Source organism: Molossus molossus, unplaced genomic scaffold (assembly GCF_014108415.1).
Source record: "Molossus molossus isolate mMolMol1 unplaced genomic scaffold, mMolMol1.p scaffold_m16_p_20, whole genome shotgun sequence".
In the NCBI taxonomy this organism is placed as follows: domain Eukaryota; kingdom Metazoa; phylum Chordata; class Mammalia; order Chiroptera; family Molossidae; genus Molossus; species Molossus molossus.
In genome coordinates, this window is record NW_023425356.1 from 5,822,932 (window position 1) to 5,842,005 (window position 19,074).

A 19,074-nucleotide genomic window follows, 5' to 3' on the forward strand; every position below is an offset into this window, starting at 1 on the left:
CGCAGGTTCGATTCCGGTCAAAGGCACATACCTCGGTTGCAGTTTGTCCCTGGTCGGGGTTGTGTGGGAGGCAGCCAGTCATTGTGTCCCTCTCACATTGATGTATCTCTCTCTCTCCCTCTCTCTCTTTCTGAAGATAAATAGAAAAATGTCCTTGGGTGAGGATTTAAAAAAATAAACAAACAGTATGTTAATGGGCTCCGCTCGACCAAGACGCAGGCTCTATGACGGCGGTTGCTGCCCCTGAGTCGCATCGCACTTTTCTATCTGAACCGAGTTACTTAGGTCTCAGCTACAGCATCACTCATACGACTGACAGTGCTAGGGAATATTTTCTTGAGAGTAAAGAGTAGCCAAGTATTTCCACATAAAATGGGAGATTTAAAATTAGATAAGGATCTTCACCTTGTTAGTTGGGTAATTGTGTGACTTTCGTCAACTAACTTAGGATACTTGGAACTGTTCCTTCTCAGAACGGGTATGTTAAGGTTTTCTCAAGTACTAGGTATAATAAATTATCCTTACTATTATTATTACAAATTAACTGTGCACAGTTATTCTTGTTCTTTGTGGACCGATGAAGTACATTTTTGCTCCAAGCTATCCTAATTCTTAAATATTCTGTTCAGTGGATCAAGTATAATTCAGTTATGCTATTTAATCATGTTAATTTTACTCATATTAATGTAAAGTTAGGATATAGGATATAAACAATTCTATAATATGCACATCTGTGCGCACACATAAACCTCATTTCACGAGTGTTAGTAAAAGGCAAAGTGCATTTGTGTTATCTATAATCATCCCAAAATGATCTTGTCACAGTTTAATGAAGCCTTATTTAACAGGCAGATTTTCCAAAGCAGATCTTGCAGTGTAAATGACTTTTTCTGTCTACAAGATTGGAATTAATCAATCGTTGGCTTTGGTTCTCCTTGGAGACTGTATTAAACATCTAACGAGAATTAAGGAGCTGACAAGGCACCCCGGCAGCAGAGAGGCTCAGTGCATTGGCTTTGTCGTGTGTTATTAACGTACCGTCTGGGAAGTCAGGGTGGCTGAGCTGCAGGTCTTTGCACGTCCGAGCCGGGTTGGTCTGAGTCCCCATCGGAAACTTCATGTGCTCAATGTCTTGTTTCAGGGAATTGAGGGAGCCAAATATTTCCTCCATCCCATCTGAGTAGTCCAGGATATTGTCCCCCGCATCTGCTTGCACACTCTCGGTATGTCTTCTTGTTTTTTTGGGTGACAAGATCGGTAGAGGCTGAATGACTTCGCCGGGTGGACCCTGTAAGAGAGGTGGTGTCCATGTCACTGTTTCCTGAAGTTACATTTCTGCAGATCTTAGTTATTACTGGTGCTGTAGCACATGTTTGTGTAAACATTCGCTGTGTGCCTTACTTTCGTGTTTATTCATTAGTCCTCATTTATGTGCCTTATTTTTACAACTAGATTTTAGTCTCTAGAGATGAAAACATCCCTTTAAGGTTCTTGTGCTACCTAGTGAGTTGTCTATTGTGCTTGATAATAATTTATATCATGATACTTCAATCTTTTACAGGTACACATTAGCACAATTCAAGTATTTGTAACGTGACCGTCTGTTACATGTAAGAGTAGAGCTACACTAAGTAGTTAATCCACATTGTTGCAGGCTGATTGCGTCTCACAGAAATTACTGTGCAGAAGTCCGGAGTGCCCGTATCTCAGATGAGACTTGATCTGGAAATGCAGTTGCTGTAGATAGGGTTTGTTAAGTAAACATGAAAGCATTGTGAGGGTGGGTCCTATTGCGGCAGCACTGGCACCCTTGTGGAAAGGGAAAATTTGGGCACAGAGACAGGCACAGGCAGCAGAACCGTGAGGAGACATGAGGAGAAGACAGCCGTCTACACACTAAGGCGGGAGGTCTCCATCACACCTTCCCCGTCACCCTCAGCCAGGGAAGCTGCCCCTCTGACCCAGGACTTGGGCTTCCAGAACTGTCCGTCCATTTCCATTGTCGAAACCCCCACAGTAACACCCATATAGGCCTGGCCGGTGTGCTCAGTGCTTGAGCATCAACCCGTGCGCAAAGAAGTCGCAGGTTCAATGCCCAGTCAGGACACATGACAAGGTCGTGGGCCAAATCCCCAGTGGGGGGTGTGCAGGAGGCAGCCAATCAATGTTTCTATCTCCCCCTCCCCTTCCTCTCTCTCTAAAATCAATTTTAAAAAAATTATTTAAAAAAAAATATTCCGTATAGTTTAGAAACAAGCTCAAGACAGGAGACTGCAGTTTTGTCCCGCAGATCTATCACTTAATGGTTGTGTGAGGCCTGGAAAACGTCAGCATTAGGAAGTGGTGCTTATCATCACGGCTTTCATCATCATCAGTCCGTGCAGCAGGAAAGAGAGCCAAGCCTGCAAACTTCTTTCTTTATTTCGAGTGTCAGATATAAGTATATGTCTGTGGCAGGCAAGCAACTGCTTTCATGAAAATATGACATAAAAATACATGATTTTCTTGAAACTCATAAGAACAAGACTATTAGAAAATGGATATAATTAAGGTATCTATATTCAAACAGCAAAACCAATGAAAAGACCAGCCTTGGAAGGTAGACCTGAGTACTTCATGAATGTCGTTGCCTTTTCCCAGAAAACCAGACTTTGACAGTATGGGGCCTCCTCATCTTCTCATACATTCAGGGTCCTAACTGCCAGGATCCCAGCTTGTTTCCATGCACTTACCGGAGGCCCGGGAGGCCCTGGAAGACCACTGTCACCCTTCTGGCCAGCAGGTCCCTGTTGGAAAGGAAAAGGAACATGATAAAGAACAAGGCACTGGAGTAGGTTGCATTGAAAAAGCAAAATGCCGAAGGTGCAGGTACTTACAGTTGAACCTTTGTTACCCTTTGGACCTTGAGGACCCTAAAAATGCAAAAGCAAATTACAGGTAAAGAAAGAAGGATTTGTGTATCTCTGGTATGTTTGTACATTTACTTTATAAAATGCTTTTCTCCTGTACTTACTGGCAAGCCTGGAGGACCAGGTGGACCTATGGGACCAGCGGGACCTGGAGTTCCCTGTGGAGAGAATCATGCAAGTTACACAGCTTTTCTCAGACACCCCACTTCCACGGTTTGCACAGCAGCACACATTGCAAAGTTTAGAGGATGCAAAAATATGCGAGAATGGCTTAAATGTTCCATTGTAAATCTAAGAAATAACTCTGCAAGATAATCTTCTTGTTTTCCTATTTTGCTTCAATGTCTACATACATATTTATGTTCCTGCAGCCTTCAGAATAATGATCTGTATGTGCTGAGGGATCAATAAATGTTAGCCAATTAACTACTGAACTATCATTTTTGTAATTCTAACTTGTCATATTTTTAATTTATTTATTCTAAGGTGGAGTACATTTCTTTTTTGAAAATACCACTGACTCAAGGAGATTAGATAGAATAAAGAAGCTCTAAATCACTTCCTTAGTCAAGTTTAAAGGAATGTGTACAGGTAGGTGTGTGTGTGCGTGATTGGGACAGATAGGAAAATAATGTGTGTCTTTCCTCACCCCATCTCCCTTCGCTCCTGGAGATCCTTGGGTACCAGGGAGGCCTCTGTCGCCTTTCTCACCTTGTTCTCCCGGAGGCCCGATCAGGCCAATTAAACCAGGATGCCCCTTTGGAAGGCAGAGAGAAGAAATTTTAACAATATAAATTAGAATCATATAGTAAATTATAGTCATAAAATAATTGCACATTAAATTTCTGAAATATAAAAGTAGAAAATGTAGATAAAAAACTTTAACTTTCCAAAGAGGATGTGGGATTAAGGTCCTCTTTGCCCACCACAGTCATTTACTGCTGACGTTAAGATCTTTATTCAAGGTTGGGAGTATTGTGGAACTAAATGCTGTCTAAAAATATCGTCGTCGGTGTTTCCTTTACTTAAAGGGAGTTCCCTCAACTAAAAGACCAATAATGACCACATGTGATATTGATGAAATAAAAAAATTCATTGTTCCAGTAGCATCTTATTTTATGTGAAATGATTTCTATTCTTCAGAAATTTTGCAGTCTTTAAGAGATGTTCAAAAAATTAAAAATAATCCAAAACAATGAATGCCATTCTGGAAAAGTCTTTTCTTTCATTATTTGGTGTAACTCAAATAATTTTGGGAGACCAAATTAACTACTTGAAAGATATTCTATTCAACATGTTATTTCCATGTTTAAAAACATAAAAATGGGCATTTATTCCCTATGTTTATTTCTGAATACTTATTTTAGTGTAACCATATGCTTTCCCCATATGGTTCCTAGAGGGGACTTTAAGAAAATGTAACACTGAATTCTGGTACATTTTTCACTATGACTTTGTATATTTTCTCTTCTCGTCTTGAAATTCATCTGGAGAGCTAAGGATTGGCAGCTTTCTCCTTGGTTAGAACAATATTCTTTGAAATTACCTTTTGAGTGACTTTAATCTGCAAAATTATTGCCTCTGCTATCAGGATATCAAAATTTATGTTAACAAAATAAAAATTATTTTATTTTAATAACACATTTTATTCTCACCTTCTCACCCTTGGAGCCGGGGTCACCTTTGAGACCAGGTAATCCGGGAGGCCCCTAAATAGTAAGAAACAATACACAAATATAGAGTAGGGATGAATTAGAGAATCATATCACTATCCACAGAGCAAGTTTGGTTTTGGTGACTTTGCTAACTTAATTTGATAAAGTTTAAAAAATAATAAGGATCAACAGTTATTTTTCAGAATTCTAAACAATTGTTTGCTTAAAACTCTATGGTTTAATATTTAACCATAATAATAAAATATAATAATGATAATTCTTGTTAAATAAATATGAAGTCAGAAATATTTTTTAGTTGAGAAGGGTAAATTTTTTTTTTTTTTTTTTTATCCTCACCCGAGGACAGTTTTCCAATTTTTGTTCAGGTAGAGTGGAAGGGAGAGAGAGGAACAGAGAGAGAGAGAGAGAAACATCGACGTGAAAGGAACACATCGAGTGGCTGCCACCCGCACAACCGACCAGGGCCGGGGACAAACTGCAACCGAGGTACGTGCCCTTAGCGGGAACCGAACCCGGGTCTCTCAGGACCGCAGGCCGACGCTCTAACCGCTGAGCCAAACCGGCCAGGGTGAGAAGGGTAAATTTTTAATTACACCAATTTTAGAAGAAGGATTTCCCAAATAATATATATATTCAAATATTTTGGTGCTAACCTCAAATTCGAAGATTATGATACTTCCAGTAAAATTAAAAAATAAAACCTTAATATTTTGTAATAGTCAACTGACCTTGGATAACACTTCTCCTAAGTAAACTCCAAAGACAGTATTTTTAGCTATAATTCCTGAATTAAATCTCTTATCTAAATAACTTATAAAGTTAATAAGGTAATGTAACTTTTTTTATATAATCACCTTTCTATTTTAATAATTTAACCCTTGTTTATAGTTCAAAGATATTGCATTTATCTAGTCATGCTAGATTATATATCTATGAAAATCGAGGCATGACTTGAAGTAACTAACTCTTTAGTCCTTACCCCCACCATGGAAATATTTATATTGATGACTTTGTAACAAACATCTTAATGTAAAAATCTATGTACTCCAAATTGAAGGCAATGCAAAATAATACCCTTGTTCTGAAATTACGACATGCAGCTATGTGGGCAGCAGACACGGTCAGCTGTGTGCCTGACCCTAGGAGACTGGTAGTGAGTGTGACTGATGAAATAGCCCAGGCCCCAAAACGTGGGTCACTCCTGTCCGCTCACAGAAGGCCTCAGAAACCTTGCACGTGGTTCCCCTCTGTATTTGAATTAGTTGGACTGAGTTGATTGATTTAAATTATAATTTCAATAATAATTTTTAACAAGAAAGCCAATCGTTTTAACTTTTCCGAAGCCATCTTCACCCTTGTATCTCATACGAGATTGCCATGAGCTATGCTCCCCCTTCCTAGATTCTTTGAGTCTTCAGCATGAAACAGCACATTAAGTCCCAGCCCATCACTTTTGTGAATTGAAAGCATTAAAAGCCATGTACCTGATCCCAGCAGCATGATGTAACATGAAAACCCACAGACAGAGACAATAGCATGGTGATGGCCAGAGGGAAGGGGGGAGGGGCGAGGATGTGCGAGCTGAGTGAAGGGTAGGGAAAAATGGGGACACCTGTAATAGTATCAACAATAAAAATAAAGTTAAAAGAAAATGGTGGAATCAGAAAAGGATAGACTTGATGTAGAAGCCAGCCTGCTTATTCGCAACTGAGATTAACCAGAGAGCTTTAGTTTTCTCATCTGTAATCCAAGAATTATACTTCCTATCTCAAGGGGGTTCTAGGGATTGAGGAGAGATGGGTCCCTTCCATTCCTGCTTCTCAAGTCTGCTCCTCAAACTGAGTTCCTGAACTTCTGGGGAAAAGTAAGAATAGTGTTATTATATACTAGTGCTGTATAATGATAGTATTTAGGGCTATTATTAGGAGTATTTATATTTGTTTCAATTCATGAATAAATTTGACATTCTATAAGTATTGCTGTAATAGTGGATAATTCCCCTACATCACCTAGTAACAATAGATTAAAATTATTTTCACAGAAAGTCTGCACCATTTTAAATGTGATCACACCTGATAATATTCTTCTAATAAAAAGAAAATGATTACTCCTCAGATATAAATTTATGTCAATTCAGTTTAGATTCTCTTTTGTGTAAAAATAAACAATTGTGCCACTTCTAACAGACAAAAAAGGGCTGAGACATGACCAAGTTCAGTTTCAAGTATATCCTAATGGAAGGCTGGATTTTAACACTGGATTTTCATCTAGTTCAGTTATTTTCAACTGGTGTGCTGCAGAAAATTTTAAAACATGCACTACCTGCCTACTAGTCAGGGACGCTGACCTCTTTTCTTTTAGATTGCCAAATAAAAAGAAATGACAATGGCCAACACAATAGCAGTCCAGTGTGAATGAAGCAAAATTATACCTTTTATTTTTTTTTTGCCAGATTGGCAAAAATATATATGTTTGGTGTGCTGCAGAGTTTTAGTGCTTAGTTTATGCATGACATGAGATGAAAAAGGTTGAACATCGCTGGCCTAATTTATTGATATACTGTCATAGTGCCTCTCAAGTGTGGGCCTCAGACCAGCAGCACTAGCATGATCTGTGAATTTCTTAGAAAAGTACATTCTTCGGCCTCCTCCCGGACCTGAAGTTCTGGCCTTAGACCAGCGATCTGGTTCATGGGTTTGATACACATGAAGGTTTGAGAAACGTGCTCTGGAGCAGTAGGTTCCAAATCCAGCTGCATCGACACGCACATCACAACAGCATAAAGGATCTCACTTATGCTAACATGGAAACTTGGCCCATCTAGCCCTACTAGTTTCATCATTTTAAAACTAAGGGAATGCATTTTGCATCTACTTTCTCTGATCTCATCAGACACTCCTGGTGAATCATTAGTTTAGAAAACAACATTGCCCAATAGCACATTTTAAAAGAAACAATATAAATGAGTAATGGAAACAAGTAACTTCTGGAGGTCCTGTCACCATCAGGACAGATGCCAAAGACTTTATACGTTAGAACAAAGTGGCATAAAAAAAAGCATGAAAAAGTAGTTCTAATAACGTGATTCCATGAAAGAACCATATACTTGGACCAGCAGCAGAAAACTGAAGAATTTTGTTCAAGTTCACACGTGTCTGTTAAAAGTAAATTCATTTTTTAGCTTGAAAATGCAAAACTATTTAGAGGCCAGATTTTTTTCTTTCTTCACTTCTCAGGTGACATTCACACTCTTTCAGAAGCGTAATACGTTTTGGAGAAAGTTTGCTGTAAGTGGGAAAACTGTCAGGGTTGTTGCTTACTGGGGCCCTGAAGCCTAAGGGCTGCTCCCCTCAGTCTCGAGTCCATCGCTCCTTAATTGGGTGACCTTGGATCTATTACTTATTACCTCTGAGTTTTAATTATAAAAATATTATAATAATAGTAACCATGTCAATGATTGTGAAAATGAAAGAAAAAACAGTCCCATAAAACTGTTTATACTGCATAAACTGTGAAGTGTAATGTAAATATTAATTATTCATCTTTGCTGTGTCACAAATGGCTATCATCACATTCTAACAGTACAAGTCAGTACAAGTGAAAATGGCAAAAATGAAGAAATCCTAGGAATTCTAATTGCTCAGGCTTAATAAGAAATATGCTAGAAGTTTATTTGTGTTTCTAATGCAAGTTAAATCATTTCTATAAATATTATTCATGAAGGAGTAACAGGAAATTACTATTAATTCCTCTAAGGTAATAATCTCTTATGAAATTTCAAACTATATCTAAAGAGGAATTTGCCAAGCAAAATCAATTTATTATCATTTTTATCAGTTGGAAGTAGATATGGGGAAGATATGATATTAATAGTAGTTATCAATAACCCTCTGAACCTGGAACATAGCAAAATATTAACTCTGCATATAAAAAATGTTATTCCAAGTGTAGATATTTTCTATTTCCCTTTTAGGCTATTGTAAATTGAAAAACCCTAGAGCAATACATAATTCATAAGTAATAAAGTGAGAACGAAAACAGAGATGATACATTCTTAAGTGTCTAGAATACACAATCAAGCATTTTCCCCTGCAGCACTATGCTTTACAGAATATTGGCTTTGATATACATCTCAAAACCCTACTGCATTAAAGTTTCAAGAAACTGCAAATCCTCTACTTTAGTTAGAATATAAGATTGTGAAATAATATTTAATTTGGTCAAAAGCAAACATTATGTTTAAACATACTTAATCATTGCAGAATGCTACACATCTCAACCTGTTTACAGAGAGTTTAAATGTAGCATTAAAAAAAATTAAACTGCAATTTAGTAACCCATTCTACCATTTATTCAGGCATTTATGGTTTAAAAAATAATGCTGTTTATATTTATCAGTATGTGTAAAGAGGCAATGTGTGATACTAGGGTAAACTTGTCCAAAGATAAATACTGAGCAATTTTTCAGCTACATTGGAACAAATAAAATGAAAGAATATGAAACAAAGCAAAATAAAAGCTTAGACCTAAACACAGATGCTAATCTTGCCATCAAAAACTAAAATAATTAATTCAAACTTCATAACATCATGGAAAGATGCTATTAATGTTCTAATTTTAGATGAGGAACCTAAAGCTTAAAGAAATAATAATGATGATAACTTCCCCGAAGTCATCCAGCAGGCTATGGTAGTGCTTCTGAAACCAGCGAGCGTGGCTCTGGAGTCAATGACCTTAACCAGTGACCATAATACACTCCTCGCTCCAATCGAAAACTGCCTACGGAAATAAATCCCCCTTGGTTGAGTTTGAAAGATCATTGAATTGCCATAAAGACATCCTGAAGATGATTTCTCCTCTCTCCCTCACCTCTTCATTAAAATTAGATATCACAGTCAAACGCTTCGAAAAAGCTACAATATGTCCTGTAGGCAAGCAGCCGAGCGCGCCTGGCCACCCATGCTCTCAACTCTGACCCTTTCCATTTCTCGCTCTTCCGACAGGGTTTGAGCTAAGCCCCCCTCTCTCTCGGTAAACTCACATTTCCCTAAGTCAGAAATATACACCTCTGCAAGCCGGATTTAGGTGGGATGTCTGATGGTTTTATTTTTAATATTAGCCAGAGGAAATCTCCACTATGATGTATTTTATTTCATCCAGGAAAAAGGTCAGAATACTTATGGGAAAATCTAAAATAATGAGAAAAATGTCTCTGGCAAATTTGAGGGTGCCAGGAAGGTGAAGTGCTTTCTTTCTCCAGCCTCAGACTCTGTGCAGTTAGGGGTTCAGCATGGTTGGGGGAATATATTCCCTAAATGAGGCAGACGTGGAGCCAATTCTGAGCCAATGGGGTCATGTGCATTTTTTATAACCTCCTGTTTGAAATCACTGCAAACGTGATAACTTTTATCCAATTACAACAATAACTGATCTTTAACTTTTCAGAGAAAGTTTTAAAAGCTCTATAACACTTATGAAATATCTGGTGTCTTAGAAGAAAGTTATGTGACATTTTACTAAAAGAAATGACCCAGATTCCTCCCGAGTGATTAGATCGTGAAACAGTGGTGCCGGTGGAGCCCGTCTGTGCCTGAGATGGGGACACGGGACAAGCGGCGATTCTGCGAAGCGCGGGGCAGGACCTGCCTGCTCCAGCCAGCGAGCCGCCTCGCAGCCCGTGCGCTTCGCTGGCCGCTCGGACTGACCCTTCACACAGGACTAGTTCTGGACAATGAACTTTAAGTATCTCTACCATAAAACAGAACTGGTTAGGTAGCAAGCAACAATTTTAAAGGTGAGACGTGCATTCTAACTTTCTGCCCAGATTTTGTAGTGAGGACAGCCTGCGCTCCTAGCACCAAGTCCATCTAGGGACACCACGTCCTGGAATAACGTCGCTGCGACCACCAGGCGGCCAGCGAGGTGCTCCCTGCTCTGGTCCAGCACGCAGTGTGCTCGCGCAGCGCTGACCAGGGCCAGGCCTCCGTGTCGTCATGACCACAACCGAGCTTCCGTGTCGTCATTTTACCTTTCTTCACCGGCCGGGGACAGTGATTGACCGTTCACTCTGCATGACTCACCAAGAGAACAATTTATCTGGTGAAGGAATCACTGACTGGGCCAATATTATTCTTTCGAACGAAACGCCAGGAAAGTTGGGGCAATTGCATGTATTGGAGGGAACTGTCCACATTTGGAAAAGAACTGGCCAGGCCATTAGTGGCATTTTAGTAAAAATGGAAATAGTTTTTTCAGCCAAAGGACATAACAAAGGAAATATCTTCTGATCAAGGGGTATATTTTCCAAATAACCTATCAGAATTATTTTCCTTTTTTTTTGGTCTGAGTAATACACTTCCTTGAACACTGTACAAAATATAGACCAATTTATAAGATACACTTTCAGTTATTCTAACCATTTCATTTCTGGAATTCTCCCTTTCTAAACAGGAGGGATGCTACTCACCATAGGACCAGGCGGCCCATCCTGGCCAGCAGCTCCAGGGAGACCTTGTTCTCCCTGTGAAAAATGAATATGATTAATTTTTTTAAATGAACAAAAACAGACATATTTCTGTCTTAATTTTGGAAATATAAAAAGAAAGAAAGCAAATATCACCTATGGAGTCACTCACATGGAGAACTCCTACAAATATTTTAAGCAATCTTGCGTCTTCTCCCTTTGTGTGTGTTTGTCTATAGGCACACACGTACACATACACATGGGTGCATGGATTAAGTATAAAAATATCACGTCTTTGAGATCTTAGGGTTTAGTTTTCTACTCTGCCTTTTGAGTTAGAATTTCACCATGAATTTATTAAATAAATGATATTGAAATATTTAAGATTTTAAGTATCACATAACATTTCCTGAATTCCCATAAAACATCCATACTTTAATTTATAAAATAGTGCTGACATAAACACTTTCCTTTATAATTAGATTTTTAGAAATAAAACATCTAAGATGCTTACCACAGGGCCGGGGATGCCCCGAAGGCCCTCAGGACCGGGCTTCCCGGCAGGTCCCTGTGGACCAACTGGGCCAGTTTTTCCAGGAGGACCTTCGGCACCTGCTTCTCCCTGTTGGAAAATACAAAACGTGTACATGTGACTAATGAGGAAGGTGTCCTATTGTTTCATTAGAAGCGTTCATGGAGACATTGGGCCATGGTTGCGCGAGGGTGGCACACACCACGCCTTGCAATCAGTCTTACCTTGGCACCTTTTTCGCCTTGTCGTCCCTCTGCACCTGCAGCTCCTGGAGGACCCTGGAAACATAAAACATTCAGATTTCTTTCCTGCATTTACATAGTCTCCTGTGAAATACAAAACTTGATGTTTCTAAATCTTACAGCAAGATCGTGTAGAAAGGAACCAGTTATATTGCATAACATAATTTTCAGAGTATCAAAGAGAAGGTTCTGGGCTAGAAGGAAGATATTATAATCCCCGTGATATTGAAATTTTGTCCCCAATCATTGCACTGGGTCCTCAATGTTTTCACTTAGGCATTTCCTCGGAACCCTTCAACGCAATCAAACAGGGCGCTGGCTTTGATAACCGTGACAATGACAGCTACACACAGATACCTGTGAGAAACTCATTCTGAGACCTGTAAAATGAACAGTTTTATTTTAAAATATTTATTTGATTTCCACTAGTTTATTGAATTTTTATTATTACTTAACAAGCATCATATCCAGTGTGATGCTGAAATTTCCTGCACAGGTGCAGGAAGTTTAAAGGGGAACTTAATGATCTCAAGAAAAGTGCATTCATTAACCCAGACTCTCTCATTTTCCACTGTTTACTTCAATGTTTGTAACGACTCGTGTTCAGAATTGCGGGCTAAGATCGAGGGTGAGGCTGGGGACAGCCCTGGAGATGGTGTCCATGGTGAGAGTAAGGGGCGGCCGGGCATAACTTCCTCTCTCTCAGATGCGATATTAATATTCCAACAGTGAGCACAGGCTAGTCTTTCATCTGGTCTTTTAAGTCCACATTTAAAATGAGTATCAAGCACTTTATCAAACTCGGAACGATCAGGGAACTCATTTATCTATGAGACTCGGTGAATGTTTAGGGCGGGGCAAACGTAAGTTTACAGTTGTACCTGAAACAGAGTTTATTCTTGTATTATTATTTATTAATTCTTGTATTGTTTTCTATACAAATAACTATAAACCTACATCCTGTATATCATTGGTTATTATTTTCTCAATATTATCACTGTGTCTTTACATATCATTAGGCATTCCTTGTGCCTCAGCCCAGAGATGATAAAATGTGTAAATTCTGTGAGAAGCCTCTCAAGACAGCAGCAATATCTAAATAATAATATTATATGCATAAAAACTTAGGCACATCTTTTCAATTTCATACCCTTTATGCAAGAGGATTTCTCTATAGAAGTATAAGCTTCAAATAGTTCCTGGTGTTAAAATGCTGACTTGTAAATTAGTTTCTGTGATGTTTAAAATATGAACCTGTGCATAGGGGATAAAGCCACCAGAACGAACTCTCTGGGGAATAGAAATTAGGAGATTGAACTGAATAAGGCGTTTGTCCTTCTCCCAGGGAGATTCGCCCTTAAACTCGTTGCATTAGGCATGAGGTCTTAACCACACATGAACTTCATCATATAGAAGCTTTCTAAAGATCTAATTTTCTTTAAAGGAGCAAGTCATCAGCTGTCTAAAAACATAACAAAAATAACACTTTTACTGCAAGGAAGAAAAGAAAATCAGATTTGAAGAGCTTAGAGAACTTAAACACAGGTGAACTCCAACACAGCCACGGACTGGGATGCGGACACAGGGTCTTTCCACCCCACAGAGGTCTTCCCTCTGGGACGGAGGCCTGATAGCTGTCACAGTGGGAGTCTGTGCTCAGGGGCTTTGCTCTCTTCTGCATCTCAGTTTTTCCATTTTCATTTATTCTTTCTATTTTTTCCAGATGGCACACCACTTTTAAGAAAAACTAGAATGAAAATAGATAACAATTGTTGTAGGAGAATAGTTCAAAATGGTAGTTTCTTTTGGGGAAAGAACAAACAATGCCTATGGGCACATTTTTGGTGGTTTATCTCTCATGTTTCTGTATGAACAGAGGGACAAGGACTTAACCTAGAGAACTGTTTCTGTGCTTCTTGAAGTAAAGCCTATTCTGGGTGAAAAACTCCTCCTAAAACATGAGACAATAAAATGAGCTTCAGTTAATTCTCCATAATAGTCACTGTGACATGGAATTTTCTTCACCTTGAGAAATCTACTTTATATAAAATACACAGTATAATCCTCTCCCTACTATTCACACTTTACAATATTATTCTATCATTGTACCCATTTTTCCATTTATGTAACAAATATTTATGTCTCCCTTACGTGCCAGAAATGTATTGAGCATGGGGAACACCAAAAATTCAAATAGTAAAAGCGAAACCCTAAGGAGTTTACAAAGTTTAGTTATGAAGACAGAAATCAAAATGAACAAATCCAGCCCAGCTGGTGTGACTCAGTGGGCTGAGCACTGTCGATGCACCAGGAGGTCACAGGTTCAATTCCCAGGCAGGGCACATGCCCGGAGGGGGGGGGGGGTGCTCAGTCCCCAGTAAGGGGGGGGGCGTGGCATGCAGGAGGCAGCCCATCTGTGTTTCTCTCTCATTGATGTTTCCGTATCTCTCTCCCTCTCCCCTCCTCTCTCTGAAATCAATAAAAACATATTTTAAAGAAAATGAATAAATCCAGTGCATTGTAAAATAAACAAAGATGAAGTAACTTGTATAAAATAGGTAGTAGGTAAGGCTTCCCTAGAACCTGATCTCTGATCCCAACTTAAGTGTGGGTCAGTTTTATGCTAACTAATATTTTACTTCCATTCACATTCCTGCATAAGTATATGTGTACACATGCACATGCTGTAGATACATATGGGTATATAAAGGAGGATAAAGCTTCCTCTACTTCTGTTAATCAACAGTATCAGTTATGGTTTTAATTTTTTATTGTGAACTTTACTTTGGTATTATGAGCTGGACTCTTTAAAATTTCATTTAATAGGTACACTTTAAGGTTATCATGTTTAAATTATTTTAGTCAGCTCCAGAAATGTTTTTTCAATAAAATGCATAGAACTAACTTGGTTTTCAAACAGCCTGTAATGATGATAACTTGAGTAGTAGCATTTCATGGCTTATCAATAGCAACTGTACAATCTTCTAGGGCCTGAAGGAAATATACATGTATTCCCAGGTATTACAGATGCATGACAGGATGTCCATGTAATACAAATGACAACTCGATTCCCTTACTTGTTCAATAACTGTAACGTTGAATCTCAGTATCACTGCCACCGCAGCATTCTGATCAATATTCTATTAGGAAGGCTTATTTGTAAGATTCACTCATGGGAAAGAGTGATAATTTCTTGTCGTTGCTACCTCGGCAATGAGGTGTTACAGCAAAATTGTTATTGGTCTTCCTTTCTAGGTCTCCAATGTGGAGAAACTAAGGGTAGGAGAAATGTTGACTTCCACAAAATATGCACAAAGCTTACTTAAGGCTCCCTGTTCTGGTGGACTAAGGGAAGAGATCGGTCAGGCCATTCTGTATTCAGATTACCAGTGTGTAGATCAGATAGTGTAACTAGTGCATAGGAACACGTCTTGTTTCCACAAAGGTTATATTAACTTGACTTCTGAAGCAAAGACACAGCTGCCTCCTGGCTGCACGCAAGGGCTGGTGGACACGAACTTCTCCCCAAGAGCGTCAGGTCATAAAATTCCCTCTGGACCTTATCCCTTTAGGCTGAAGAACCTGGTGTTTGCCCAGTGGACAGACAGGGTGACCTCAAGGTGGAGAGGACGTGTAAGTTCCCAAGTGCTTCCTTCTCAGTGACGTTAGTCCCTAGCATCACGATTTCTCAGACTAGCCCTACATTCCTGTTGCTTGGCCAACCCATCTTCTTCTGCAAGGTCTGAGACAATGGAACAGATACTTGTCCATCTGAAACGTCAGGGCCTTCAGGCTATAGGCGAGCATGGACCACATTGCTCAAGGATTACGTGGCACTTTGCAACTCCTCTTGCGGAGCAACAATCCAGTGTTTGTTTGGAGCAGTTTTTCCACACCAAGACCAAGCTTTGGTGCTGCCAGCAAAACAATAAATAAAATAATAATAACAAGGAGGAAGAGGAGAAGGAGGAGGAAGGTCAAAGGAACACTTGGTCAATGAGGAGAAAATTGTATTCAGAAGATATTTACTATAAACTAAATTCATTTCTGTCAAAGAGAAATGTTTATTGTTGTAGCTCACTGTCCTTAGAATCCAACTTGTCTTTAAGCTGCCCTAATTAACAACCTCAGAGACAGCAAGATGAACAATGGGGAATGTTATAGAGGGCTTTAGCCCCATAAAAATTAACCAGAGTTTGACCTTCACTGGGAATTTGAAAAGCAACATCCTTCAAGAAAAGGGAGGACAGAAACGGCCCCAAGGCCAGAGTGTCCTGCATGCTCTGTAAAGAAACTGATAGGGAGAAACTGAAGCTCCCTTTACGCCATAAAACTGTAACTGTTCAACATGTGTGTATTGCACCTGACTGACCGCTAATATCTGTCTCGAATTTGTTAGTTTTTAAAACTTGGATAATGGAATGAATAGCAGGACAGATGTATGCTGACCCAGTTCACCCAGTTCCCTTTCTCCTCAGCTCCCTCCCACCTCCGTTCCCTCCTGCTTATCGCTAACTGCCTCCGCTTCTGTACAAGCAGCTTGCTTGCTCTGCTAAACTCTTGAGTGACCCCTGCCCTATATAAGCAACCCTCCCCCTGAGCTCGGGGCTGCAGTTCTCCTCTGTGTAGGTTGGCTGCAGTCCCTGCGCAGGTAATAAAACATCCCCAAAAACTGAAAAATGGAGTCTGAGTGTGGTCGATCTCCTGGGTTATAACATTTATAAATATTGACTCAAATTTACGTTGCTGAGGGATCAAATGAAAACCTATTATACTGTCTGTATACGAAGATGCGTGGCCTGGAAATGCCCCTAGAGTAAAGCTACCAATGGAGAGCAGGGGCTGCTCCCCGCCCTCGGTTGTTTCCGAAGGGAGGCGGGGCCTAAGGAACGGTCTCGGGTCCCAGCGTCTGGGGCGCGGAGAGGCGGGCACGCGACTGGCGGGGTCTGGAGAACACGCGCGTGGACCTACGTGCTGCAGGAGGGGGCGCAGCCGGACTGCGTGGTAGGAAACAGTGCGCGTGAGAACAAGACAGTGAAGGACATCTCTAGCGTCCACTGTGGCCGGCATCTTGAACGGGGTCTACATGTGGATATTTTACTCTAGTCTTTTGGGAAAATCCTGCCATTGCTTCCAGATCAGAGAAGTCGGCCAGCGCCACGCAGTCGACCGCTGTCCTGACGGCCCCGGAGCTCGCCGGTCCCTCCTCCCGGGCTCGCGGGCTTTCGGGTGGCACTGCCCTGGGGACGCTGCTTCTCTGACCCCGGGAGCTGAGTCCCGGGCCCCACTCGGGCCCCACTCGGGCCCTTGCAGCCGCCCACAGCACGGGGCAGAGGGCAGGCCGCGCTCCGAGGCTTGGGAAGCTACTTTCCTTGCGACAGATTAAACCTGTGGTTAAAGTGTGACCTATTTTAATAGGAATTTTGACAAACTTAAGAAGTCACCCTGTTCTCTGGGGCTTACCTTTTTCACATCATTCCAGCGTGTCGCCCACGGCGTACATATATTATATGAATTTATATACATAGTGAATAATGAGTGGATGTTTCACATAAAGAACTTTAAACACTTACTCTTTTTCCAGGAGGGCCTGGTGGGCCTGCCTCACCAGATGGGCCAGGAGGACCCTATGAAATGGGAAAAGCACATTTAAGCAACGGGGTACTGTTTTATGGCCACAGCATTTTAAACATCGGGCTGAAACCAACCTTCTTTCTGCATTTCCCCACCTCTCTGCAGGCCCTCGGAAACCTCAGCCCCGTTCAGATACCTAACCTCCCTTTAGAGTCTGCATTTGGGGCTGGTAAACTCACATGGAAACTTCCTCAAAGCCGGAAGCAAGTGAATCAAAAAACGGTGTTCTTTCAAAAAGTGCTTATTTATAGCTGACAAGCATCCAATAGACATACTGATTGTAGAATCATTCAGTTAATAATTCTACTTATATCATATATATTTGTGAAACCACAAAACAATTACCTGTCAGTTTCTCCCTGGGCTACACTCGCAGTTTTACTCAGAGTAGGAACATGCTGGGCTATGGTCTCATCTGCACAGAATGAGCCTGTGTTTCTGACGGCAGACATCTGATGGGGATGGCTCTAGACACAAAGTTATGTTCGGGGAGCAGTCTCTCTTCAGCTCCTAACAACCACCTGTGGCCAGAGCCCACTACTCTGTCATTACCAAATTGAAAAAAAAAAAAAAAAAAGCCAGGACAGTGCTGAGTTCATTCAGGTTAGTAAGTGAAATAAGTCGTGCTCATGATAGGCTGATAATCTGGCTTTCTTCATTTCAGTCTTATTTTGACTTAAAAATTTTTTTTTATCAACACAAATGGACACACAGCTAAATTTGACACAGTCTGACAAAAGCATTGGTTAGATAAGGCTACATTTTTTAATTAGGACGGCTTTGCATCTATTTCTTAAATCGCATTGAGTTAGAAACACTCCATATGAGTTTGACTTTTAACTGGAATTCCAATAGAACTGACTGATAATTCTGTCAGAGAAATGATTATTTCTGATTGTCTTCATTGTCTTGGACTGTGTAAGGATTAAACAGAAGAAGGTTGTGAGTCCTCACCGGCTGACCAGGGTCTCCGTCTTCACCTTTGTCGCCACCAACGCCATCTTGACCCTGGAATGGGCATAGAAAAGGAACCCAATATTTCTCACTATTGATCAACTTTTATCAGAGAAAAAGGTGTACTCTTACAGTCTTAGTCCTTGAGATAAATTATTACCAGGTGGATTAAAGTATTATATTCTTTCTGTTGTTTCTTTTTAAGGACTGTGGTATCTCTCACTCCCTACATAAAGATTTGTAAAATTTGTGCATCACATTTAAAATGTAATATGCTCTTAATGCAAGAAACAGAAAAGGATGTAATCAGTATACACATCTAGTGCCTCCTGCCACCATGAACAAATATGGTGCAGTTTGAGATGAGATGTGCAAGGCAGACGAGACTGGGATAAAAGCAAAGGTCCGATGCCTTTGCAATCTCAGTAATGCTGCTACAGAGATAGTGTCATAACAAACAAAGTCTAGCAAACTAACCCAGAGGAGGAGAATAATCACACAACATAGGTCTACTAGCCTCCGACCACGTGGATCTCATCGTTGTAATGATTGCATGTCATCTTTTCTTTTTTTTCCTCTTTTTGGGGCTCCACTGAATTGATTGAATTTTTTCTTTTCTTTTCTTTTCTTTTTTTGTGTGGTATGTGCCCCTAGCGGGAACCGA

The 19,074-nt window shown here is 40.2% G+C and overlaps 1 protein-coding gene across 4 annotated transcripts in view; it reads right to left on the reverse strand.

The window, feature by feature from the left end:
- COL11A1 (collagen type XI alpha 1 chain) overlaps positions 1–19,074 on the reverse strand; it is a 180,275-nt gene that overhangs the window by 9,373 nt on the left and 151,828 nt on the right. For all 4 annotated transcript variants that reach the window (XM_036272170.1, XM_036272168.1, XM_036272173.1 and 1 more), the window contains 11 exons: positions 18,411–18,464; positions 17,396–17,449; positions 11,805–11,858; positions 11,563–11,670; positions 11,052–11,105; positions 4,565–4,618; positions 3,559–3,666; positions 3,014–3,067; positions 2,877–2,912; positions 2,733–2,786; positions 1,039–1,288 (listed from right to left, as the gene is read on the reverse strand). In XM_036272170.1, coding sequence (XP_036128063.1) covers positions 1,039–1,288; positions 2,733–2,786; positions 2,877–2,912; positions 3,014–3,067; positions 3,559–3,666; positions 4,565–4,618; positions 11,052–11,105; positions 11,563–11,670; positions 11,805–11,858; positions 17,396–17,449; positions 18,411–18,464 — 880 coding nt within the window. The remainder of the gene's footprint in view (positions 1–1,038; positions 1,289–2,732; positions 2,787–2,876; positions 2,913–3,013; positions 3,068–3,558; positions 3,667–4,564; positions 4,619–11,051; positions 11,106–11,562; positions 11,671–11,804; positions 11,859–17,395; positions 17,450–18,410; positions 18,465–19,074) is intronic.